At 44.6% G+C, this 26,960-nt stretch overlaps 1 protein-coding gene across 9 annotated transcripts in view; it reads left to right on the top strand.

Annotated features, from left to right (window-relative positions):
• Positions 1–26,960, top strand: part of LOC138624706 (adhesion G protein-coupled receptor L3-like) — a 153,052-nt gene that overhangs the window by 104,417 nt on the left and 21,675 nt on the right. For all 9 annotated transcript variants that reach the window (XM_069705098.1, XM_069705091.1, XM_069705095.1 and 6 more), the window contains 6 exons: positions 1,886–2,091; positions 4,583–4,759; positions 14,510–14,719; positions 16,887–17,107; positions 23,325–23,391; positions 25,730–25,821. In XM_069705098.1, coding sequence (XP_069561199.1) covers positions 1,886–2,091; positions 4,583–4,759; positions 14,510–14,719; positions 16,887–17,107; positions 23,325–23,391; positions 25,730–25,821 — 973 coding nt within the window. The remainder of the gene's footprint in view (positions 1–1,885; positions 2,092–4,582; positions 4,760–14,509; positions 14,720–16,886; positions 17,108–23,324; positions 23,392–25,729; positions 25,822–26,960) is intronic.

The following is a 26,960-nucleotide window of genomic DNA, read 5'->3' as shown; positions in this document are numbered from 1 at the left end:
GTGCCCGGTGCCTCGCTGCTGGATGACTGAGTCTGTGTCCAGCCGTGCCCAGGCGGATCATTATAGCGGGGTGGCGGCTATTTCCCCGTCGCCCAAATTGTTTTCTTTTCATCTGAGTGAGTGATCTCAGGCACGGCGGGAGGTAACTGTCTTTCATATCAGTGCTCAAAAGTGAGACGGCAGGAGGGGAAAAGGGATGTCTGTGAGAGAGAAAGAGAGGAGGGGAATTATTAACAAGAAAAATGCTCGCCTTTGTCAGCGCCAATAGCCGAGTGGTAACCACAGTTTTGGACGCGGAATAAAATGACTGTTTGTTGATGTAGGAAATATTTCATTTTTTTTTCCTGTTGTGGAACGACACTGGCAACCTTGATGTTGGTCTCTTTTTTTGTGTGCAGCTCCGATTCTTGTGTTAACAAGGTTTACACTGAAGGATTCCTTTTGTTCTTAGTGTTTTTCCAGAGTTAGTCCAATCTGAGCCAAATAAATATCATGAAACTGGACTTCTTTTCTTCTTGACAGGGCACAACTGTCAGGACAAAAAGATTGAAACGGAGCACCGTGCACATTCTTGTCACGTTACATTACTACCGCGCTGTATGGCTGAGTGTGGAAAATGTTCACATGGCTTTTATGTACTTTTGATCTGGCGCTGATTTTCCAGGAGTAAAGGTAAAATATTTTTTTTAGGAAATAGTTTGAGGAAGACCCTGTCCTGTGTCAACATAACAATCCCCCATGAATAAAAGTCCACACAGATCTGAGTTTCTAAAGTTGCTGCCTGTGCTGCCGAACAACATTGAGGTTATGTTTTGTAAATGGATAACAGCAAAGACATTTCCCAGCTCCCCAGCTCTCATCCATCAGTGGGTTGCAGTTTAAAATAGGTTCGAGGAAACATGAAAGTATTATTTTTTAATAATCAAATTTCAGGCGCAGTGTTTATTGTACCTGACCGGATAATCAAGTATTGAAGCTGATGTCGCTCGAGAACCAATTCCATTCATGTTTGTTCGCAGTGTCGGCCTGTAATTTAAAGAACTCCAATAGCAGTAAAATTTGTTCGTTGTATATTGTAAATTTGATCTTTCAATTTTGAAGGGAGCAGGAATCAACGCAGGCTGCAGCAAGTGTTTGCTGTCTGAGAGAAAGTTTAGTTTGGAAGAACCTGAGTGGTCAACGGCTGATGACCGGGATGAGCTGGAGCCATAAACTGCATGTAAAAGTGGACGTAGCTTCTGGGTTTGAAAAATGAGGCCAATGCAGAAAAGGCTTAAGCCGTAATACTGCCGAGTGCCGCTAGAGGTTGGCTCCAAAAAGCCGCGGCTCCATAGACTCCCATTCAACTGCTCTCGTGAAATACAAAGTCATAAAATTATTTACACAAGTTATTTTCGATGTTGCTAGCCAAAGTGGACTTGCAACTTTTGTAGCCGTCCATCTGGGGGCGTGTCTGTTCGATTGACAGGCCTGCGGCGTATCAGGTATTGGTGGGCGGGGCCTAGGATTGGATTTACAATCAGATCGGGTCAGATCCCCCGCTCGCTCCCTCCCATCTCGTCCAAATATGGCCGCTTCTGGCTGCACACCGTTCTGAACTATCAAGATGGCGACAGCCAAAATCCAAACTCGAGGCCTCTTAACAGCCGTTCACAAACCAATGGGTGACGTCACTGTTGGTTGCCGCTTAGCTTGAACTTGAACTTGATGTTTTTGCGGCAAGATGGTCACAAATCCTGCAGCCAGGCTCCCAAATCATGGAAACGCTTCCCAAAAAGAACAGGAGGCTTTTAAAGCAGCATTGCTTTGGATTGAGGTGTTTGGGTGTCCACGTCTGTTTTCTCATGAGGTGCATTCTTTTCTTTTCATTCTTGTCCTCTCGCAGGTGAGATCCGAATAGCTTTCGTCCTGTACAAACACATCGGCGTCTACCTTTCAACGGAGAACGCTAGCATGAAGCTGGGCAGTGAAGCCATGGCGACCAATTACTCTGTCATCGTCAACTCACCGGTTATCACAGCTGCCATCAACAAGGACTCGAACAAAGTCTATCTCTCCGACCCGGTCATATTTACCATCAGACACCTCCAGGTAATTCTGTGCATGTGTTTGTTCTGAGAGCTTTCGGTTTCACTGTGATGTTCGTGCCTCTGCATTTAATGTGCTCTTTGTCTCTCTTCCTCTTGTTTACACCAAAAATACACTTCACACATGCGTTTCCATCATCATTTTCTCGATCGCTGAAGCGCAATGAAAATGTTCAAATCCCACCTCAAACGAAGAAAATTAAGTAATATCACAGTTTTATTCCAGGAGAGGTGTGAAAAATCTAATTATGGGAAACAATATCGCTCACAAAGTGGTGATGGGGATTCATGCTGCTGTTTATTAGTCTGAACCACCAGCCTGATCTCCTGAACAAATATCAGTCATATTCGGCCTCACTGGAGGCTGCTTAGTCATCGCGGGGAGTCTTGACTTCTCCCTCCTGACTCCATTATCTTCTCCACACTCGGCTACCCTCAAAATATCCCTTGTTTTGTCGACAAACAGTGCCTTCAGCGATTATCAGAGATGCCGAACAACTGTAAGAGAATTGCGGCGGGTCTCGCGTGTGGGAGGGACCTGGAAGAAAGTAACAACAGCAGCAAAAGGGCGCGGAGCGGAGAGTCGGAGGGAGTAAAAGGACGATAGCTTATGGATGTCAAAATTAAATGGTGGGAAAATGTCAGGGGGGGACAATGTCAACGCCGTTATTGCTGCGACTCACCTGCCTTAAGTGTAATTTGTAATTTGGACTGTCAATTCACTAATTTTTACTGGTCGTCTAATGTTGGAGCACCTGCGTTTTTTATACCCTTTTCTCTGTCGGATCAAGTCGTCGCAATAAAACAGTGCCCTTTTAGAAAAGCTCCTTCCACTTGTAAAACCCTGGAGTTCACCAAAAGAGCTGGCGCTGCAGTTGTCACTCCGTCGTCTTATAAGTGCCATAAACATACAGCCATTTACATATAGAGTATATTTTGTGTACACCGGGGGCTGCACAATTAATCGCATAATAATCACAATTATAATTTTGGCTTCCTCAATTAATTAAGCGTGATTGGATGCAATATTGATGCACCATATCGGCTGGTGCGTCAATTCAAGGGCTCCCTATTCTCTTGTAAACGAGTGAGCCAATCAGAGGGGCCGTGAAGAGATCCCACCATTTAGTTGGTCTTTGCGTTCCAAGGATGGTTGTGGCTACAGGCAAGAATCATTTCTCGTTATTTACTTTTAATTTTGTTGTACAAGTCTGTGGTATTATCATTATTCTAGCCCAGCGTAATATAAATTTGTTCCCGACAATAATAGGCTGATGAATAATTGAGAGTAGAAGGATCCAAACTGGGCAGATTGTTTGTATAAAGTATTGTATACATTAGGCTTCCATACTGAATTTAAGTTATGTATTATTCACCTCCAGTATGATAACTAGACTCCGTCTTTGACCTTGAATATCAATGTCAGATATGTTTCCTGTGCCGCTGAGGAGGGGGCTCCTATAATCCGGCCTTCCCACCGTTAACTCCCCCTCTCAACCGTGAGGTTTTGGATCACTGGTCTTCTGGGATGATGATGTGTCCTCCAGTTATTGTTTCGCTTCCTTGCCTCGCCACTTAATGGGACCAATTAAAGTCATTAATGGGACAGGGGGTCGTCCTGTCTCCTCGCCGTGGCGCATTTTACGCAGGGTTTGGGTGTGTGAAGGGTAAAACACAATCAGAGGCAAATTTACATTCACAGAGGATAAACCTTATTAGACTAATCACCATACAGCGAGTGTGAGGGGGGGGGGGAACTCCAGCTCCTCACGGTGTTTATAGTGAAAGATTTGTTTAACCTTGGAAGCTAAAGAGTCGCAGAGGAAAGGATATGGCGAGGGTTCTGTCTTTGTTTCCGTGGCTACAAAAGAAAATGGGCTCAGGAGGAAAAAAAAAAAAAAGGGCTATTGATGTATCTGTTTATCAGCAGTTATGTTTTTGTTGTGCCGTGTGTGTGTGTGTGTGTGTGTGTGTGTGTGTGTGTGTGTGTGTGTGTGTGTGTGTGTGTGTGTGTGTGTGTGTGTGTGTGTGTGTGTGTGTGTGTGTGCGTGCTTGTCACCCAACCTCGGTTGACTTGGATGACTTTTCTATAAAGGCGACCGAGGTAGCAGGGAGGCGTGCTCGTCATTAGGACCGTAGCCCAGCACAGACAGCGGTGGTGCCCATTAAACAGTGAGGCAGTCCATTGTCACGCAGCGAAAGTTAAAGAGAAAGGTCAAAAAACACAGTGGAAAACAGGCATGGGGCCGCTCCATGCTTTATGACAGTAAAAGCACTTGCGATTCGCTTTAAAAAGGATATGGATTGCAGTGGGAAGAAATTAGCCCTTTTTTGTTTTGGGTGTTTACCCTGCGAACAAAGGAAAGCCAAAACGGAGCGAGCTAACATGTGATTAACTTCGCACACCCCTGCGTCTCTCACAGTGAGGGGACACTTTTGACTCTACTCATGTATTCATGTGTTGTTGTGTTGTTTTGCCCTCCATCATAATACAGCAATCGGAGGAGAACTTCAACCCCAACTGTTCGTTCTGGAGCTACTCCAAGCGCACCATGACCGGTTACTGGTCGACGCAGGACTGCCGCCTGCTCGGCACCAACAGGACCCACACCACATGCTCCTGTACCCATCTGACCAACTTCGCCGTCCTCATGGCCCACGTGGACGTCAAGGTAGGCCGGCTCTTTTTCCTCTTTTTTTTTTATGCTTCCCAGCGGAAACATTTCTCCTCAAAAATATGCAATGAAGGAAATGCAATGGGGAGAAATGAAAATGCACTGTGGTTTACCAACGAGAAAAGTCAAATCCAGCCGGGGTAAAGCAGAAGGCTGCATTGGCTATCTTCAGTATACTGTATGTTTTACACGCACCTGCTTTTTTTTTTTTTTTAGTTCGGCGGCTGAAATAGACTGAAAACTGTTTTGTGACCATGACAGCACTTTGTCGACTAACATTTAAAGCGCCAGCTTACACTATCTTCATACAGTCTGAAACAGTGACCTGTGAGTGTGTTTTTGATTGCGGCCATTTTAAATCTCCTGTTTGTGAAATTCGTGATCGGTTCCTGTGTGTGGTGTGTTTTGTGCACATGTTTTAGAGCAGCAGCACACAAAGATTTTAGAAAGACATTTGATACATTGGTTTTATAAATAATGATTTGTTTTGGCCTTCAAACCTTTTGCAAACTCTATGAATGGGCATTTGTTGGTAATTGTTGAAGAAATATTACTTTACTTATCTTTTTACTACCTCTCTTTAAACAACGGAGGAGCTATTCGCTTTCTGCTTATGGCATGAAGAATAATTTAGGACAGTGGTTCCTAACTGGTCTTGCTTCAGGAGTCACATTTTTCCTTAGTCATTAAGTCGCAGCCAAAGTGTTGAAAGTTTTTGAGCCACTAAATTATATTTCACAAAAAAATAGTGCAGTAATGCGCAATGCCTTCATGGACTGTTAATAAACATGGATAAACCCCCAAAAAAGTTAAACAAAAGTGCAATTATAGATCAAAACTACAGAAATACAACAGGAGATTTATCTTCAACTACAGGCACATAAGCTTTTCGAACAGCTGTATGAAATATGAATAAAGGCAGACTTATCGAATTCTAAACTTGCAAATGCTTAATGCTTAAATGAAAGCTAACTGCAGATCTGATGATGTTGGTTTTGGCACTACTGGCCGCAAACAGCTACTGCAGGGGTGCTGCAGCGGGAAACACTGCTCCTTCAAAATAAAAGTGCAGCACAGTGCAAAAAAAATGCACGTCGACCCACCAGTTGAGAACCACTGGTTTAGGGGCTCCACTTTGGATCTTTTTCTAGGAGGCAGATTGATCCTGTTCAAGTAAAAGGAAATGGTTATGAGTTCAAAAAAAAAAAAAAAAATCTTTAAACCAGTGAGGGATGTGAAAAAGACCATGTTAGAGTCAGTCAGAGAGAGAAAAGGCAGGAGAACAGCCGGTCACGGAAGAAGTTATGTTTGTGTTCTGATGCTGACAGACACCTTAATTATTTCTGTCACAGGAAGTCTGAGGAGCTCGCTGCTGACAGAGCAGAGCACTTTTTGGTATCTGTTATGGCATCTGTCTCTCTGGAGTCTCTCTTCTGAGTCAGTGGGAGGATTTTTTTTTTTTTTTTAAATAAATCTCTGTAAACGCCATTCCAACTGGCCCTTTTCCATAAAGCCACTCGACCTTCCTTCAGCTGCCTCTATTCCCCCAGTCCAACTCTATCTCTTGTTGTTGTTTTTTTTATCACACACATGATGCACGATCCCAAGAGCAAAATACAACAACATTTAATGCACATAATCTAAAATGCTGTATGTTTTAGGTTTTTTTTTAGCCTCCACACTTGACCTCAGAGGGGCGGGGTCTACTTCTAGCCAGAGAGAGCTACTGTTTGTCACTCAGCAGCATGACTTTTGGACCCACTGAGCTCCCTGTAGGGCTGAAGTCGAGTCTTGAATAGAGAGGGAGCCACGAAGAATGGGAGCCTTCACTCACTGAAAGCAAAGCAGCAGAAAAGAAGAAAGAAAAGAAAAGGAAGCAGTAAAAGGAGCTCTTTCACTCAAACCAATCCGTAACATTTTGGAGAGCCCGGGTTCGCTTGTGGCACTGCATTCGCCGGAGAAAAGTGGACAATAGTTACACCCCAGTCCTGAGTGATAGCAGGGTTTTTTTTTGTTGTTTTTTTTTTTACCTCGGCTTATTCTTTTTTATTTTCCACTTGGATGTTATACAAGGCAGCTTGTTGTAGGGTGCCTCAGAATGGGAGCTATGGAGGCTTTTTATTTGACAAACTGTCATCGTGTTGGATCTGAGACCATGGTGAATGGAGGGAAAGTGTGTGTGTGTGTGTGTGTGTGTGTGTGTGTGTGTGTGTGTGTGTGCGTGTGCGTGTGCGTGCGTGTGTGTGTGTGAGAGAGAGGCAGAGAAAGAGAAAGAAATCTCATAAACCGAAGAGACTATCTGTTTTTGTAACCATGGCAACGGAACATGCCTCTGCTCATCTCTGCATTGTTAGTACTCATTACCCTCAGAGCAACAGATTATGTTTTAGCCTTGTTTATTTCTCAGTATCATCTCCACAAGAGATGGGGGAAAAAAAAAAAAAAAAAAGTTGTAATTACAATTTGCCTTTTGAGGACAGCGACTCACTGCAGTATCACCATCATCATTAATCTCGGCCAATGGGTAGCATGTGCGCTCGCTGGGAATAATGAGCGTCATGTTCTGAGAGCTTTATGTTGGGTTTCATAAAATGTGGTCCGTATCCCTCTTGCAGCGTTGCATTTTTTTTAGCACCATGTTCTGATTGCATTCAAAGTGCCACCTACTTTAACCGAATTAAGAGTTGCGAAGTGTTCCTGTTTGTCTGTGTGACATTATAATATAAACGCTGTCATTTTGTCCTTGTTGTTTTTTTTTGGAGGGGGGGTTGAATTTTCACACTTCCCCTGAGCACAATTTAACTTTTTTTCCCCCATATATTTTAGCTCATTTCCAGCAGAAAAAAATGCACTTGGTGTCTGAAGTTTATTTGAAGGCAGTCATAGTCTCCAAGCAGGATGTGATGCATTGTTTCAAAATAACAATCATTGTACAGTAATTACATGTAATGACACCTGACATGTATTCCAGTCTTTAGTGCAATTGCCTACCATACACGTCAAGACTTCAAAGGTCTCGCTGGCTTTCACTCTTTTGAGACCAGAAATGTCTTGTACAACTGATAGATGTGCACTCGTATCCTTTTTAACCGCGTAATCAAGCTCAATCTGACATTGATTATTATATGTGGGAAACATAAAAGGTTTTTCACACACTGATGTTCAGAAGAAACCCTTAAACTATAATGTACTGTTCATTACACAGCATGAGGTCCGTAGGTACACTGAGCAGTGGAGAAACTCCAGACTGTGTGTCACTGTGATTAATTATGTTAGTTAGTTTCTCCCAATAATTTTAAATTCACATATTGTAACACTTTGAATGCTGTTGAAAATTTGAAATATATGGGTCTGGGGACGCTCTCTTAGGGAATTATTCCCAGTCGCTGCATCCTACTGAGCGTAGACTTCGGGTTGTCTTTGAAACTAAGACACCATCCCGCTGTTTTGGAACCAGAAGTGACCATATTTGGATGATCTGTGGGGGAGCAGGCGGTGGACCTGACTCAATCTGATTGGAAACCATGAGACCCTTCCCCCGCCCACCTATCGTGGACACCTGAGTCAACCACGGTCCTGTCAATCAAACAGACACGCCCCAAAACAAACCGCTTTTTGAGGCCTAACATCTGATTAATAATGGGATTATTTTCAGATCGATCGCAAAAAAAGTAATAATACGAGATTTTTGCAAATGACACCATAATGACAATGAAAAATGTATTGAGTTTGTATTTCATGGGAGCACTTTAATGGGAGTCTATGGAGCCAGAGGCTTTCTGGAGCCAACCCCTAGTGGCCTGCGGTGGTATTGCAGTTTGAATCACTTTTGCATCCCCCTACATTTTCTAAAACAAGAGGCTACGTCTATTTTTTTGTAGACAATCTATGGCTGAAACTCTACCAGAGCTGCAGCTACATTTGGAATTGTTTTTTCCACTTACTTCAATTTCAATGCACTTAACCACCCATGCGGGTCACTGATTGGCCGGAGCTTCTGAGTGTTAATGCAACCCTTAATGCGAACATGGTTTCCAGACTGTAATCACAGCAAAGGCTGAAGCTCTGAGCCGTAGTCGGGTTAGAAAATTTCCCCGCAAGTATCTGAAAGTGTCTTAGAGCCCTGGTGGTTTTGAACATTATGTTCCTAAACCAAAATCACTATCATTTTTGTTTTGTTTTGAAGTTGCTAATTTACAAGTAGTAAATCAGGCCTCAAATTTTAGGAGTACTCTCACTCACGCGCTCTCTGTCAGAAACAGGGGATCAGGTACCTGCCACTAAGACGCTCGCAAGGGCATGGAGTGCTGTCACCGCTGCCTGTGTTGCCACTCAAGCCCTTTGTTTGCTAATTTCGGGCTATCTCGTCAGAGGGCCGATGCCTTTGACTGATCCCGCAGTCGGAGCGGAGAAGCGCCTTTGGCCACATAAACAAATTAAAACTGTAGTCACAGACAGGCAGCTGCGTGTGTGAGATTATATGTCTCTTGTATCTTTCAGAATGATTGCAAACGGGGCTTTTTGGAGGGAGCGATGCGAGTGGGTGTACTTTGATGTGACTTTGCTAGGAACACTGATGATTCTAACCTCAAGACGTCCCATTACCGAGCCGTGAGCCGTTCACTGTGATCAAAGATGCTTGAAATGTATTGGAAATAAATTCATTCCACTCCACCTCATGTTAAAAGGCAAGCTTTTGCTTCTGCCTCGCAGTGCTGACATTGGACACCAGATGAACATTTCAATTTAAATCCTTTAACCTCCATAACACTTGACAGCAGCGGGGATGCCAACTTGATTTGGGCTTTGTTGTTGCCTGAACCTTTCTGGGTCACTCGGTCGGAGCTTTAGCAGATGCACGAGTGCAGTGAATGTCATACAAATGCAACACTATTTCATCATTTCCCTAATGGCCCGTTCCCGTTCAACTTGTACTGATTGAACCCTTTCCTTTAAAACAGTCTGACATTTTCTGACGCTTTCTAGTGGGCACTGAATTTTTTTTTTTTTTTTTTAAATCCTTTAAATATGGGCTAAAGCACAAGCTCCCGGCTCAAGAAATATAGACCTGCTCTGGTTCCACCTACAGGCCATTATTTACACAGTAGATGTGTGTGCTGACATAGGCCCCAGGGAGGCATTGAGCTACTGGTAAGTGGCACTATTCCCGCCAGACCAGTAAGTATAAATCAATGGCACATCCCGCTGCATGATGGAGGGGGTGATATTTGGGTAACATTCATCACTGTCCTTACAGAACATCTCCACATCAGACAGTTACTATGATGAGAAAGGACAGTCAAGGTTACGGTGTGTGTTTTATGATGTAACTTCAGAGCACGGCACAGTACCGTACACACACACACACACACACACACACACACACACACACACACACACACACACACACACACACACACACACACACACACACACACACACACACCAAGAGCAGCGGTTCGGAATAAAATCTATTTATACGTTTGCGGCACAGACGGAGAAGACAGGGACCACGTTAACTGCCATAGCAACGGAGAGTCGTGCTTGGACGTTATATCTTAGTTATTGTAGCATAGAACACAGTGTGACAGTAGGTGCATGTGCTGAATGTCAACTCCCGCCATGCAAGCTGGAATGTCTCCCCCAGACCTTTTAAAATGTGACAAATTCGCCAGGACGCCCGATTCGTACGGCTTCTCCCGCGACTGTTCTTCGTCCCCGCGCAGATCATAAATCCTCGGCCGTACCGTAGGTGAACTTGTCACATGACTCCCTGCAGTGGGCCACTGGCCCTCAGCGCAACCGTCTGCCCTGCCTGACTGTATTTCATGAGTCAAAGCCCCCGCACCGGAGGCATATAGGGAGATTTATGCATTTTAATTGGATTGGCTCCATGGCCCCTTGCTGAGAGCGGTTCTTTGAGGTATAAAGGATTGACACTGTTCTCTCCACCGCTTCAACCTCTTCCACATATCAGAGAACTGGTCCTGGAGATTTTGGTTGTAGACACAGAATGTTATGGTAATTAAGTGCATGAGATGTCACGTCATGTTAAGACGGCTTGGCCGGAGTGACCAGGGCGTGATGCAAAATGCTCGCTGCCATGTCTTGTTTCCTTCTTGTCAAACTGCCTCAGTCCACAGAAAACTGCATTTTGTGCCATGCGCTAGCAGATCAGGGGCGAAGCCAATCTCCTCAGGCATCCGTCTGGAATGAGAAATATGTGTGTTTAAGAAATACGAGGAAAAATGTAGGGGTGGGGGGGGAGAAAGATTGGAGGACAAATCGAATGTGCACAAATGTGCCTCGCCCTGCTAATTAACATGGATGCCGTATGACTGGGCCGCCCTTGCGACAGAAGCGAGCGCGTTTCGGAGTAAATCACGAGCGCACTCTTTTAGAGACCCTCACACAGACTCCCTTCGTCACGGGGGCTTGCCGACGTGAGGTGTGAGGTGCAGAGGCTCTGCGGATCACGTCATTTTGCCGTTCTTCCCGGGCAGAGCCCCCCAGTAAAAGGGGGAGAGACGTTGTGGCCGGCCGGCGACATCTCAGCCATCATGTTCCCCCAGAACAAAGAAATCACTCCCCAGTAAATCCATCACCCAGGTGTAGATACACTCCCCTCCCCTTCTCGCTCTGTTTCCTATAGCTTCGTCTTCTTTTTTTTTTCCCCCTCCTCCGTTGCCGTCTCTCTCTCTCTCTCTCTGACCTGGCCCTCCTCCAATTGAAGGTGAGATTGTGATGGATAGAGCCTGCGGCCGCTGCACAGCTCGCCGGCCCCGGAGACCCCGGGGTCCCCTCACAATGCGCCGCGGCGAGTACCACCCACTGCATCAATACCTCCATCACGCAGCGGGCTGCGAGCAAACGAACGTGTCACGTGCAAGCGCACACCGCCGAGCATGCAGGCACAAACACTGACATCTGTTGCCACCTACTGCATCGGCACCCTTCTCAAGTGAAAGGGGGATGAGATCGGGCTTACTTACGTGGAGACTGCCACACACACACACACACACACACACACACAGATGTCTGCTCTATATAACATCTTTCCAGCCCCCTCCCCCCCTCTAACGTATACACAACGGCTCATCAGGCAGGAAAATCAAAAGAGCGCTCTCCCCAGACTCAAGGAGCACTGCGGCTGTTATTGTACCAGAGCCCGTTAATGATCAGCATCTGTTCCCCTTCTCTGCTAGCGTTAGTCGAGCTGCCACTAAACAAGGCTTTTGTGCGATATTTCATCCCCCAAGTTTCCTGAGTCGAACTTGACTGGTGGAGGAGGGGGACGAGGGGGGGGGGTGATGTTGACGTTGATGGTCCCTCTCTCTCTCTCCCTGCCCCCTGCTGAAAATACTGCTGAGTGTGGTCCAAATATGATTTGAAGTGGTGCTTTTTTGAGAGACAACACAATATGCTTTTTTTTTTTTTTTTTTTAGGGTTATTCCTCAACGTATGCAAATATTTTCCTGGGTTCGTCTCACGCCGTTGCTCCGAGTCGTGCGTTATTTGCTGGCAGCCTGTAGATTCTCAGTGCTTGCACAGTTAAGAGGGAGTTTCGCTAAGCTTTCACCTGTGCTGTGCCTAACGCCGTGTCGACGCCAATTTACTGCCTGCCTTGAAGTATTTGTAACATTCCTCTGTTTTAAAAATAAAAAAAAAAAAGCCTGTTTGATCGTCATGTCAGGTTCCACCCAGACAGTCTTCGACTCCCATCAGTGATGACAGGCAGTCGTAAGGAGGTTGGCAGATTCCTTTAAAGTTAACCACCCACCGCCCGGACTTACACTTTTTTTTTTTCTCCCCGTTTTTTTTTTTTTTTTTTTTTTTTTAAATCAATGCCCAGCAGTCTGAAAAGGAGGACGATCCCTTCGGGAAATTAGGCAGCCTCAGTAGCTGACCAAAGTGTTTGGATGCAGTAATTATGCTCAGTTAATAAATCAAGATGTCACTCTCAGATGCCCGTGTTTTTCATATAGATGGTGTCTGTTCTACCCCACTGGTTGCAGAATTGTCAGATAATAACTAATTCCAGATGTGAATTGCACTGGGGAATCAGCACATCTGTTCCACTGACATGTGCTTGTAAGACGTTAAATCTTTTTGAGCCGTGGCCCCCAACATTTTTTTGCCAGATGTTAAGCCACAAGCTTTGTTAGATGAAATGAAGTATGCCTTTATTAACATGAACCATTATGCTGCGAGTCTGTTTGTATAAATTCATTTTAAACTGGATATTATTCAACTTTTCATGGCAGTGGAAATAATCGCAAATGCTGATGTTCGGAATTAACTTTCATTGTTTGCAGTCATTCATACTACTGCCACTTGGAGTGATAGCCACTTGTCCAGTACTTCAAGCAAACTATTCAAATGCTTGCTAATTACTTTCAGCTAACTGTTTCACCCTCTCTGCTCTCATTGCTTGCTATTTTTCATGCCGCTTAGTGATGTGATGTTCAGGTGTTTCAGCTGACTCAATATGAGGATATCGATCCTTCCTCTGCACCTTATCTGCACACAATTTGTCCTGGAGAGGGTCACATGATGCTGGAGTTTACCCCAGCTGACACGTGGCCAAGGGCAGTCGTCTGAATTGTGTCACCTCTCTAAAATTGTCATTACATATACAAACGCTAGAGGCCACTACATTTTAAAACGTAACTGTGGGTCGTAACTAGCTGCTTGTTCAAAAGACCTGTGGCGTGTTTTCTGGACAAGTCTCCTGCCACAATATGTGGATATGCTGTTTATTTGTATCAATGTAATCTGAATTCCATAAAATGTCAGTCTTTCTATGTACTTCCTGGGTATACAAGTAGAATCTCTGGTTTTGGATGTATTGTGTTTGAGGATTTCCTTCTTGGATCTTACTAATAAAGCAAAAAAAATAAAAGGTACAAGCGTTTAAAAAATATGCGTGGCAGCTTGTGTTGCTGCTTTGGTTGTTTGATTGTGACCAAAGACGTCAGTCATACTGCAGATTGGGCCGCCATGTTGCCTTCTCTTGTTCCCGTCCAAGAATCCCTACGCGCACTTTGGCTTTTACGTCCTGATGTAAATTCCTTTCATGGCTACAGCCGGCAAACTGTTGATTGTTATCTCTCCCGTAAAGCCACAAATTTACTGTCAGCAAAAGGCTTTTTACTGCCCAAAACCGGCTGCGGTGGCAAATTACTATCCGAAAAGAGCAAATGATCTAAAAGCAACAGTGGAAGTTATCGAGTATGTTTCGGTTTGATTGAATTCCTGTTGTGCTGGTCTTCGACACCTGTGGCCCTTTAGGCTGCTCGCTTTGTTTCACTTTGTTGCCTGACCAAAAGGAAACAAAAGGGAGGCATTTTAGATTGATTCGCGCTGACTAATTAATGATTCATATCTGCCACCTGTGACTTATGTGTAGTGCTTTATTGAAGGGTGGGATGAGTGCACATTGTCCCCAAACTAACAATAATGAAAAAGAAAAAAAAAAGCTTTAGATTGGATAAAATGGTCTTTTAATGTCATATTTATTTCACCCTTTTTACATTTGATTGTTATTTGTCTGTTTTTTGCTCTTCATGTGAACCCGTTAATATGAAATACATAAATATGAAATACGTACGTGATCTTTTCCTTACACTCGTGTTTAAACACCGAAATGTGTTTCAGGGTACAATTACAAGAAAAATATTCCCGATTACTTGCTTTTTCTGAGATCCGCCAATTACTGACCACTTCCTGTCATCGCTTGCGTTGCAGAACACCGACCCCGTTCACGACATGCTCCTGGATGTCATCACCTGGGTCGGCATCCTCCTCTCACTGGTCTGCCTGCTCATCAGCCTCTTCACCTTCTGCTTCTTCCGCGGCCTCCAGAGTGATCGCAACACCATCCATAAGAACCTGTGCATCAGCCTGTTCATCGCCGAGTCCCTGTTTCTGGTGGGCATCAACCGGGGCGACCAGCCGGTAAGAGTCTCGCTGCTGGTGAAGGGATTTAGCATGCAGGTTAAAGTGTGAATTTGTGTGTTGGTGGCAATTTCACATTGAAAAACATTGAAGTAATTCGAATAAAATAATGTATCAATAGGATTATGTTGTTACTATGCTAGGTTTAGCTAAGTGAAGGCTCCATATATGTTATTATTCATTATAGTTTCTTGTCTAACTCGAGGTAACAAAATGAGTAAGTGTGTTTACCAAAATGTCAAACTGTACCTTTAAGTGGAAGATTAAAAACATTGAGCAAATCAAGGTTCATTTGTAGTCTCAAATGTTAAATTAAAACCAATTAAACCAGTTAATCGGACATGTTTAAAGATTGCAAAAAATGTCGTAACTTTAAAAATACAAAAACTTAGCTCATAAGGAGGTACTATCTTAGTTTTGTTTTAATCAAAGCAGGCAATCAGTTTCCACGGTGTCTTTTTTCTTCTATTCGCCGGGAAAAGGTGTATTTCAAGTGTGTGGTTGAACGTCCACTGAAGGATATCCAGCATCTTTTCCCTAGATTCAAGAGCCTAAAATATTGTTGAGAAAATGTAACCTTTGGTGCCCCGCCGTGCTGTGAGTGGTGCCTCCCAGTGAGTGCCAGTGGCCCTTGACTTTTTAGTCTCTGTCAGATACCAAATACTGAAAGCAGAAGGGTTGGATGCTATTTATTCAACAAATGCAACCCTCCCATGGTTGTGCAGGAGCAAACGCACACTTAAAAGTACACTCTTGTGCTCACACACCCACACCTGCCAACTCACTGTCACATCCTCGTATCTGCATCACCGTTGTATTGCACACACTCACTGACGTGAATTCATCAGTTCACCCCGCAGTCACCTCCTGTTGCAGTTTTTTCAATTTGCAAACACTTCAGACTAATCTGGATTAAGCACTTCTATACACTAAACCTCCTTCTAGGATAATAACTGTAGTTTGGATGCCATTACTCTGCTGTAAGAGCTCAGCTCTGGTAACACGCTGTCACCGCACAGTCATCTTCAAGTGTGTGTGTGTGTGTGTGTGCTCGATATTCATACACCAGAGAAATGTGGAGTCATTACATGTATACAGGTCAGCAGCGGGCTTTTTTTTTTCTTCCCACCTACACCTCCTTGCAATCAGGCCGGGTTTTGCTTGCTAATGAGGCAGAACACACAGTTAGTGTTGCACTGCTGGGTCAGACACTGGAATACACATCACAGCTAACGGCCTGTCATTGTTTATATCCAGATTATTCCCCACATACCAGTTCACAGCTGTGTTATAAGCGCAGGTGATGAGTATAGACTTCACAGAGAAAGAAAAGAAATATTTTGCTCTTTAAATATCACGATAACTATCAGAACTAAAAAAAAAAAAAAAAAAAAAATCACAGGACGTGGTTTAGCCCCAAAGCTAACTCCCTGTGAAGTTGGGAGGCAATGCTTTGGCCCTCCACCTTCCATCACATTTTATGGGTATGATTCACAGCCCGGCTGTAAGATCGCTCTCCTGGACTGCAATTAATATCCACTCAACCTTTTAGCTATTTAATTGAATCCATTTCAGTGACAAAATACGCCAGTTATGTTCAACTGTGCCAATAATTACATCAATCAATGTAAGTACGGTATCTTATCCTTGTTAAGGACGCGTGTGCGGCCGCGCGCGCACATGCGAAGGACAGCCCGCCGGATGTCTGTACACAGACAAGCCCCCCGTCCGGCTCAAGTGTGCGGCGGGCTGCATTACGTACCCGGCCGGGGCGGACTTCCAAATGGCTCTTGGACCGTCGACTTCGCTTCTTCGTAGCTCTCTTTCATCCACGCCAGCGACGGCAAACTGAGACCACGCGGGCTCGGTGGCTGCGGCCTCCCTCTGCCGCGGGCGGGCGTCCAATCGCGTCAGCCGAACAAAGCTCAGCGACGCTGATTGTCAGAAAGACACAAAACGGGGGAGAAGTCAGGAAAAAGCTGCTCGGCGGCAGACGCTTGGTTTCAACACGGTCGCGTTACGACGCCCTCACGCACCGTTCAGGAAACTAATGAAGACAAGTGATTTCAAATAGTCTCTGATCTTTAATGTTCAAAATCACTCATCCTTTCCCTCTCCCCCCCCCCCCCGACTTTTATCTCTTCTCACTCTCACGAAACCTTCCCAGATTGCTTGTGCTGTTTTCGCCGCCCTGCTCCACTTCTTCTTCCTGGCGGCGTTCACTTGGATGTTCCTCGAGGGCGTGCAGCTCTACATCATGCTGGTGGAGGTGTTCGAGAGCGAGCACTCGCGCAGACGCTACTTCTACCTGGTGGGCTACGGCGTCCCCGCTCTGATCGTGGCCGTTTCGGCGGCGGTGGACTACCGCAGCTACGGCACAGATCGAGTGTGAGTACACGCGGAGCCGGATTGGTGAGCGCACCGGGCTTCGCAGTCTCGCCCGAAGTCTTCGGAACGACTGGCTGTCCTCGCGGCAGGATGTTCAAATCGCATTTTGCCCAGTTTTTTTTTTTTTTTTTAGGCTATTTTTTTTTTTTTTTTTTAGAAATGATTGGGTTTGATTTGTTTTCCCCGGAGTACAATTCAAAACTATACATTACTTTACATGGGCAGCTTCTGGGTCCCACATACGAAACAAATCGTTCCAGGGTTAACTCTAAACACCAACAAATTACACATCAGGACTCATTCGCCGGTCAATAGACAATATCGCCAAGCCTAAACGTTTGTAAAATGTCTTTTATTGCTTGACAATAAGCATCGTTAAAAAAAAAAAAAACCTGGAAAGTAACGAGTTTTTTTTGTTTCCCTTTTAAAAAAAAGGCTGCTGCTGCTTTTAAACTAGAGGTGTGGAGTTTAGAGGTGTGGAGTTCAAACCATGTGGGTGTTTTCAGCTGGGAGAGTCTTTTGAAAGAAAATAATTGTATGTCGGGCAATCAGAAGGTTCAAAGATTGCTCCTCTCGCACGCGAATGGTGCACAGCAGCGGGACAGGCATGAAGCAGGGGGGTAGCGCTCCTCCTTGTGAGTACATTTTCCAAGTTCGATGGCTCGATCAACATCGACACCTGAGTTGCACACATTTGTTTGACCGCTGGTCTCCGTGCATTTGGGATTTTGTTTTTATGGACATGACCAGAGGGCGAGCGTCAAACTCGTGAAATCCTTTTAAAAAAATGATTCGGTTGCTATGGCGATGAAGCAACGATCCGGGTGAGGGGCAGAACGTCATTGACCGAGACCCCCCCCCCCAAAAAAAAAGCTTCATCGGGTCAGGAGCACAACCAGGTGGGTTTTCTCTGACATCTGCAGGTTTTGCACCTTGAATTCATTTTTTTTCAGAGTGACACCGCTCCCGCTCCCTAAAACGACTTTCTGTCTCCCGATAGTTTGACCAAAAAAAAAAAAAAAAAAATCTCTGCTCAAGTATCAGGCGCACGGAGAAATTGCAAACGTCCAAAATGCCACAAAAACACAGGGAACTAAGGTGCCGGCGTTAATCAAGCGACAAGACTTTGGAATACCTGCCGACGAAGGTCAACTCCTTCCCCTTGCTCCATGCTCATGTGCGTGCTGCTGTGCAGCAGGAACAGTGTCTGAGCTTTTTGATCGCCCGTCGTATTATGGAAATTATTCAACGACTTTTACATGTTCAGGCGGGATTGTTGGGATCGGACACTTTGTTTTAACGCCAAACTGAGGGAACATCCACGGAAAGACTGCGCCCGACTTGAAAACTCGTTTGTGTTGGTTTGAGGGGTTTTAATAATCTCACACATGACGCTCCAATAGCTGTCGCTTTAATGACGCAGAACGGTTACTCAGGGCGTACGTTCCCCCCCCCCACCCCCCACTGCTGAATTAACATTGTCTTGACAGTGAAAAATGCTCACATGAGGAGATGGTACTGCTGGAAGAATATGAGCCTATCGTGGTTCATTTCTTCAGCATTTTGAGTAACGAACGTCGAGATGGCGATGGAAAGAGAGAGAAAGCGACAGGAGATCAACGAAAAAGATGGAGAGTAACGCAGACGGCCTTTTTGTGTTTCCCAGTGTAATTTCCACAGCTCCGTTCTCTTTGAAATACTATAAAGCAGTATAATGCCAAGCGGGGGGAGGGGGGGGGTCGCTCTCCATCCGTCTCCGTTAATCTCAAACCCATCTGAAAATAATGAAGACCAGCATCAGCAGTTTGCTTCTGAGATGTTTATCATATGTGGCTCGCACACATCAACTGGTAGATGGTGCGTTTGTAGACCGGCGGAGCCATAGTTCTTGATGATGGATGCGGTGACAGCCGCCACCGCCCGAGCTTTGGCATCACGTGAATAATTAAAGGCTGCCACCGGTGGAACAATTACACGCAGCCGTTTGAAGGATGAAGGAAGGGACAAGGTGCGACACGTGGCGAATGTCAGAAGGTTGGAGGGGAGCGCGCGGCCCTGCCGCAAATTGATTTTCGGCGCCGTGGCAGGCGTTATCGGAGGTGGTGTCGCTTTGAGCAGAAAAAAAAACCCCAACAGATTGCGGTGGCCCGGCTGCAGCAGATGAACGAAGCCACGTCGAGTGACTCCCAATAAGTGAGCGCATAAAAGAGGGCCGCCGTAGCCCGAAGGTCGGCTCACGCGCGAGGTCCGAGATCAAACGGGAATCTCTGATCTGAGCGGGATTTCCATTCAGTTCCTCTCCGTCATTACTCTAAATGTGCCCTTGAGCAAAACGATAACCCCGCTGTAGTCCGGTGAGGCTGCTCAGCGAGCAGAACAGCAAAACAAGGGTGTGATCCTACGTAGTTTCTCGGGTCTCGTGAAAGCGATACATCAAACCACCTGTAAGCTCAGGAGGTGGAATTACCTTTTAGTTGCAGTAATCTACTTATTGTTACAGTGGTCTGTTAACTCTTTCTTTTCCACTGAGCACGCAGAATAACGGCGAATATGGCAGAAGGCCTCTTATGGAGTTTTCTTGTGCATAACAGTTTGCATTTACCCAACTGTAGCGCGCATCCTTGAGCCCAAACAAACATGCCGAATGCGCTTCTTTTCCGATAAAACATTTAAAGGCCGTTTTCTTTTATTTTTAAATACACAATATGGCTGTTTACTTCTATTTGATATTAGCCAGCAGCGCTACTGTTTGCAAGCAAATCTTCGACCGTGTTTACTTGACCGCTGTATGAGCTGTTGTTGTCTTATTGACCACAGCGTTGGTCGATGCCAGTGCCTTTTCTGTGCGCTGGAAAAAAGACATTCATCTCTTTACATCGATGACAGCCGAGCCTTTCTTTACTATCTGCAGCCGAGCATCTGAGGTTGTTTAAGCTGACAGGACCCACACATGGAAGATTTTTTTTTTTTTTTTTTTGTGAGCAGACTTGGAGTACAGCAACATATATTGAAAGGATGCTGTGTTTATATGTATCTCGTCATATTTTGGAGTAAATTTGGCGGAATGGACGTCTTTATTTAAACCAATACGGCAGGACTTTCACAGCTAAATGAGCATCAGGTACATTCATGCGGCAGCCCGTGAGAATTAAACCAGATAAAACCTCTTATTTCACGTAGAGTTTTAAAATCTGGTGTCTGGTGAGACGTTCCCGTGCTCGCTGGATGAATGCTAATTCGGACAGGGATTAAGAAAAACCAAAACAAAAACACTTCACTTGTGTGGCTCTCTGGACTTTCCAAAAGTTTTAACACATGACACGGTGCTAAAATCGTAAAGATACACGACTCCGTCAATATCTTCTTTCAGTGGATATCTTGCTTAGAACGAGACCGAGCTACCTGAGCAGCTTAGTGTTTCGACGTGCTGTAGTTATTCAGTTTGAGAAACCATCTCTGGAAAGCAATAAAAACAGACTAGCTTGAATCCAGGAGTTTTGTCTCACCAGGCGTGCACAAGACGCCAACGAATCAGAGTTTCGTCGAAACTTTGCTCCATAACACCAAATTTCCCAGACTGCCTTTGATATAATATGACCACACGCGCCGGACACCTCTTAAGGGTTAAAGGCAAGATGTGCCTCCGGACCTTCGACTGAATCAAAAGCCGCTGGTCATCTTCGTGGCCCAAATATTTCACATTTCGTCATCAACTCACTGTCACGCCGATGACCGTCTCCATTGCCGAGATGAGATTAAGTTGCCTCGGCTCTCGGGACAGCATGTGTCATCTCAGTGCAGATTGGTGGCACAAATGCCAGAGCACCGAGCACGAGCTGTTGGCACGACAACCTTTATTTTGTTTTTTTTAGTGTTAGTTTTGATTTGTATCGTGCAAAAAAGTAGCACGCCAGGAGGGAAGACAAAACCAGCTGCGTACCAAAAAGGCAAAAACAAACATGACACGAGTGGAGAAGGGGGGAGGGAAGACGAGGCAGAGAGAAAAGATGACAGCTCGCAGATCCTGCCGCCCACCAAGTCTTTTAAATCTTTCCATGATCTCAAGAAGAAGACGGCAAAAAACGAACAATGGATCCTTCAGCATAATTTATAAGAGCGACATTGGGAGCGTAGTGCTTTGATGAGCTGCCACGCTTCTCTGCATGTTGTTCAGCTTTTGTTTGCGCTTGTTCACTGTTTTGTGTGTCCATATGTGTTTTTCTGTGTCGCCTCCTTTCATCCATTGATACCAGTGAGGGGGAGACATATCAAGTCCCAGTAATAGCAAAGGAGCAGTCAATTTTTGTCGTGTCACTTGGTATACAGTATTTTCTCTTGTTTTCAAAGTATTGTCTGCTGTTTTTCAGAGGTGTTGGGGGACAAAAAAATAGAAACGTGTGCAAACTTGTCGGTGGCAGCTGAGCTTTTTCATGCGAATTAGGCGCTATTGCTGTAAATACTGTTTGTTTTTCCTCTGAGAAAATGGTACCAGAATAACATCATCATTATAATGCCATCACATTTGCTCTGCATGATATTAATATAGGTCTCATTTCAAAGAAAATGAAATTCTACATACATTTCACAACTGCTTTAAGCAATATTTTCACGAGATACAGATGGGTAATTTGCGTGGCATCTTTATCTCCAGCTCTTCTTTTTTTTTTTTGCTGCTGTCACTTTTTAAAGCCCAATAATGTGTTCCTCTAAAGTTCCCCAAACACTTCAATTCGCCTTAAAATGCTCCTGAATTACACCTAATTCTCTGCCACTTCCATTTTCCCTCTCTTGTCAGCCTGAATGACAACGCCGCTGTATGAAGTGTAATTTTCCAGTGGCCAAAAATGGAGGCGTCTGTCTGCTGCAGCAGCGGAGATTAAAAGATTAATAATTCAACCGTAGGTCATGAATCACTTTTTTTTTTTTTTTTTCTTTTCTTTTGTGACTTCAAAGGAGCCCTGTCACCTTCCACTGGCCCCGATCCTTTTGGTCTGGATTTAGTTTCCATTGGCAAGAAGAATTGACTTTCTGTATTGTTTTGATATGAAGTATAAGGTCGGGGGGGCATGTGATTCCATTATTGACATAATTATAGCGGCCCAACAGAGTCATCAGAGTTAACACGAACATGTAAGACACTTTGTTGAGTGCTTTAAGGACTGTCTGTCGGGGTCAAGGTCAATCTCATTCCGTTGAAGTGGTACAGTTCGGATTCAGTGGGAACCTAATTGAATCATTCATAAATTATCGTCCGTGATGGTAATTTGCCACCTTAACCCGACAAATTGAAACAGAAAAGAGCTAAATTTCTGGTCTCTGTCAGGCAGCCTTTGCAGATATAGCCAGGGTTCAACTTAACATTCTTTCCCCACTGGCCCACTCGGCCAGTCGGTCAGAGCTTCGGTGGCCCCTTGTACATTTTCACTGTCCTCGCAGACAAATCATTTTGGTGAATTATTCCATAATTCACAACAGTGATGTTACTTTTGGTTTTGGTTGTTTATGATGTAAGAACGGAAGTTATGATTATAACATCTTCGTGAGTGTGGACTTAATAATTAACTCTCGTGTCAAGGAATGAGACAACGCTCAGAGATCTCGGTGTGTCCCACAGATGGAAGATTTCGTTGTGCCGGCGGGCGGAGCGACGTGTGACTCGTGTGTGTGCTGGGACTCGTGCGGACCTTTTGTCTTCCTCAAGTGTATTTCAGCGAATCACGATGCATTTTCACGACGTCGTCTTAAACGCGCTCACACCGTAGACTGATAGGCCACAACTAGCCCGCCAACTGACCCTGCCCAAACTTGAACCGGGCCATTGATTCTGTCGAACCATGGTATCTACATCCTATTCCTGTTTTCTCTTTTACTTTTAACTAGTACACCTGTTTTGGCTATGAAAGGCCATCATTATGTCTTTGACATTGAAAGCTCCCTCTCCTCCAGATTCTCACTGATGTCATAATGACTGACGGTCTGTGTTTTGAAGTGCCTTTTCCTCCGTGTCACCGCAGCCACCCATTTGATGTATATCCTCTGAGCAGGAGAATAACGCTATAACCTCAAATCACCCCCCCCCTTCTCCCTCCCCCAATCCCCGACCCCCCCCCCCCCACACACACACACACACACACACACACTTTCTTAACACATATTCACAATCCTCTCTTCCTTCAAATCCCCCCTCACCTCTCACTTTCTGCCTCTCTCATTGCAGTTGCTGGCTTCGCCTGGACACGTACTTCATTTGGAGTTTCATAGGACCGGCAACCTTGATAATTATGGTAAGCGTGCCCACCCCCCAACCCCCTCTCCACCCCCCACCCCTTCTACTCATTAACCCTACTTAGCCTGCGGGTCGTCGCTTAAATGGTCCACAGAGATCCCTTTTTCTAGTTCCTATCTCCCTCTTCTCTCTGCCCTGTCGAGCATATATGCCACCGGCGGGCACGGAGCCGTCCAGAAAAACGAATGAGGGCTGTAGAGAATATATTGCAGTTTGTCACCCCTGCTGCAGTCACCGGCTGAGACAATTTTAGGAGGGCGGAGGGGGAGGGAGGAAGGGGGGGGTAGTCGTAGTGTGGAGTGAGAGACAGAGAGCCAGAGAGAGAAAGAGCGAGTGAACTCTGCTCAGTATGCAGTGTTGGAGTAATCCGCACTGCGATTATGATTGATTTTGTTCCCGTTCCAACTCCACTACCTTTTTCCATCTCCCCCCTCACAGGCACACACAGACAGCTCTGGGTGCAGATACACATGCCTTATGCAAGGAGGACACACACACACACACACACACACACAGACTTTCTGTGCCTTTCCCAACTAGGACAGCCCTCATTTTCTTTTAAAAGAGCTTATTTACTGATCCAACTGTTTTAAATCTGATATAAAACTGGTGTTCATCAAAGTGTTTACAGCAGTGCCAAGCTGTAAATCCTGCTTTGTCACCAGAGATGCTCTTCCAATTTTCCAAGACACCAATCAGCCATGATAATAAATATTGGGTATCAGCAACTTATAAATATCCCTGACAACAACAAAAAAGTGACAGTTTGATTGTCTAATCGGATTATTTACTGAAAAAAAATTACAAAAAAATATTATTCCAACTGCCCAGTTACGATCTGTTTGCCAGATCCAAACAACCATAATGCACTTTCACGCTCCAGTTTGGAGTAATCATTCACAATACATCTCTGTGTGCCTCATGCCTCACTCCTTTCTCTCTCAGACTCACATGCAAGAATATCTATGTTGGAAAGACGGCGAGAGCTCACATCTAATTCTACCGCTGGGAATGTGGTGATGATGTGGCCAAAGGTTTTGTAACGTGTTCAGGGTTGTTGTTTTTTTATCGTTTTGTTTTGGAGGTTCTCGCCTCATGTTAGATGCATGCTTCCTGGAAACAGCAGTAACGTAAGTGTACTCCTACTAATTGCTGTCATTCTTGAGGTGTAATTTTTCAACAGTCTCCCGTCCTGCATACCGTGACCATAATTGACTCTTTTTCTATTTCAGTGATTACTGACTCAGAGGAAAGAAAATAATGAGATACACAAGAGTGGGTCTGTTTAATTCAAGTTTTGTTTTTTTGATATCCAGCAGTCAAAACATAAGGCTACTTGTTTATTTTTCAGCTAATTTGCAGACTGTTCAGCAAATGTAGAAACAGAAGTTCAACTTCTGTCTCTGCTTTTTAAGTTTTACTCACTAATCTGTTTTTAAAAAATACAATAATAAAAGAAGAGAAACAGGGGACTCAAGGAGAAGGAAAGGGATGCAAACTAATAAGCTAAAGGCTGCCATGTGAAGCTACTTTAATGTCTTTTTTACCCAATTAAAAAAAAAATGTTTTATGAGTAAATTTCTCGCAATCAGAAATCAAGTTTGTAACTAAAAACATATGAACTGAGAATAAAATGATTTTGTTGGTTTTAGTCACTGACTGAAGTTCGCTTGTGTCACAAAACGTTTTGGTTCCAATCAGACCTCCAGTTGTGACTCAAAAACTTTGGAAAACGAATCAAAAACTTTTGTTGTTTGGTTTTTGACTCACAACCAAAGAGGTATGATTTGCAAACCCCAAAACATGTAATCCAAATAATTGTATTCTCAGTTTATGTATTTTTACATTCAAACATGATATCTAATTTCAGTGCACAGAATCTGCTATAAAAACTGTGTTTTAAGCTTACATAAAAAAAGACACAACAGCACCTTCAGACTCCCATTGCCTGTGACAGAGCTGAAGACACGAGGTTATAACTGCATTTTCACAAATTTCAAGCAGCTCCAAATATTTGTTTTACGAGAAAGCAGCAGCGGTGGCTTGAATTCCCCCACGGTTGCCTCTGAGTGTGAATATGATGAGACAAGTGTGAGTAAATCAGACGGAAAGGCTCCATCATACAAGTATGCAGCTGTCTTGTCTCACTGGGTCCTGTTTAGGCCGTTGTATCACCACAGAGGTTTCATTGGATTTTGCGCTCTGTTTGGCAAAGTGGGAAACCGAGTCTGGCTGCAGTGCTCCAGCTTTGTGCTACAAAGTGCCCCGATTTAAAATGAATGGAAAAGAAACAGGAAGGCTTCAGTCCTGTATCTCTCTTTCTTTTTCTCCCCCAGCTCAATGTGATCTTCCTGGGCATCGCTCTCTACAAGATGTTCCATCACACAGCCATTTTGAAACCAGACTCCGGTTGCCTGGACAACATCAAGTAAGAGCACTCAGATCAAACAGATATCCATTAAAGTCTCCCAAAAATAGCGTCGCTCGTGACATTTTGCTGCAGAAGAAAGAAATGTTTCAATATGAGCGAGATGGGTTCGCTTCCACTGCTCTGACAGCAGAAATGCATCAAGTATGACTCCGCTGGAATCGACTTTTCCTCCTGTTTCCTTGATATAAAGACCTCCGGGTTCGAGAGCAGCTTTTGGATGGCGCTCCGTATTGCGGCCTCTGTTTCCGAGCCGTTCGCTTCATCTTGCCTCCCCCCCCTTTTGATGTTTTGAAACCTAATTAAAAGCACTTACGGTTGTCGATACCCAACCCAAGGGTCCGGGGAGTCTGAGGCTGCAAGGTAAGCACCTCCCATTATGCTGAAAGGTTGTGTCAGTGCGGGTTAAAATCAAACAGGTATTCTGTTGCGTCTCCATCATTATCTGAAGAACACTGTTGTCTGCACAGGAAAAGGCCAGGAGACAATCTGACAGACCTGACCTGGTGTTATCTTGGTGTCAACATGCTGCTGATGAATATTCATTTTGTGTGTGTGTGTGTGTGTGTGTGTGTGTGTGTGTGTGTGTGTGTGTGTGTGTGTGTGTGTGTGTGTGTGTGTGTGTGTGTGTGTGTGTGTGTGTGTGTGTGTGTGTGCGCCTTCTTTGTGTGCGTGTGTTTCACTCTGTTTATCTTCCTATGCCTGTCTGCTTTCAGATAATATGAAAGCTTGAGGGACAATAATGACTCGAACTTTCTTTGGTGTTTACAGAATTGCTCAAAGTTGTTCAACTACTTTGCTGTACATTTACTCTGCGGGTGAAATGAATGTCAGTGTAGCAAAAGGCAACTGGAGACAAGTTTCATCTGGTAAAAAGTTTCAATTCGAGCTTCAGAAGAAAAGTCTTTACTGTAGGCCAGATATCTGGAGGTGCAGTATGTGTGTGTACATTCAGTAAAAGTACACATGTCCCTGTGGAATAATGAGAAAATCCTTCTGTTTAAAATCGCACAGAGAGTGAATCAAAACTGAACAATGAACTGGCACTGAGGCAGCTCTGGGTACAGATACTACTACTACTACTAAGTATTATGCAAGTGGGACACATGCACACACACACAAACTGTAAATGCTGCTGT

The sequence above is a fragment of the Brachyistius frenatus genome, unplaced genomic scaffold (assembly GCF_029030835.1).
Source record: "Brachyistius frenatus isolate BFR_SWC_R1_liver_20210118 unplaced genomic scaffold, ASM2903083v1 Contig_54, whole genome shotgun sequence".
NCBI classification, from domain to species: Eukaryota; Metazoa; Chordata; class Actinopteri; family Embiotocidae; genus Brachyistius; species Brachyistius frenatus.
The sequence above is the reverse complement of the archived record's forward strand: the minus strand, read 5'-3'. Positions and strand labels throughout refer to the sequence as shown.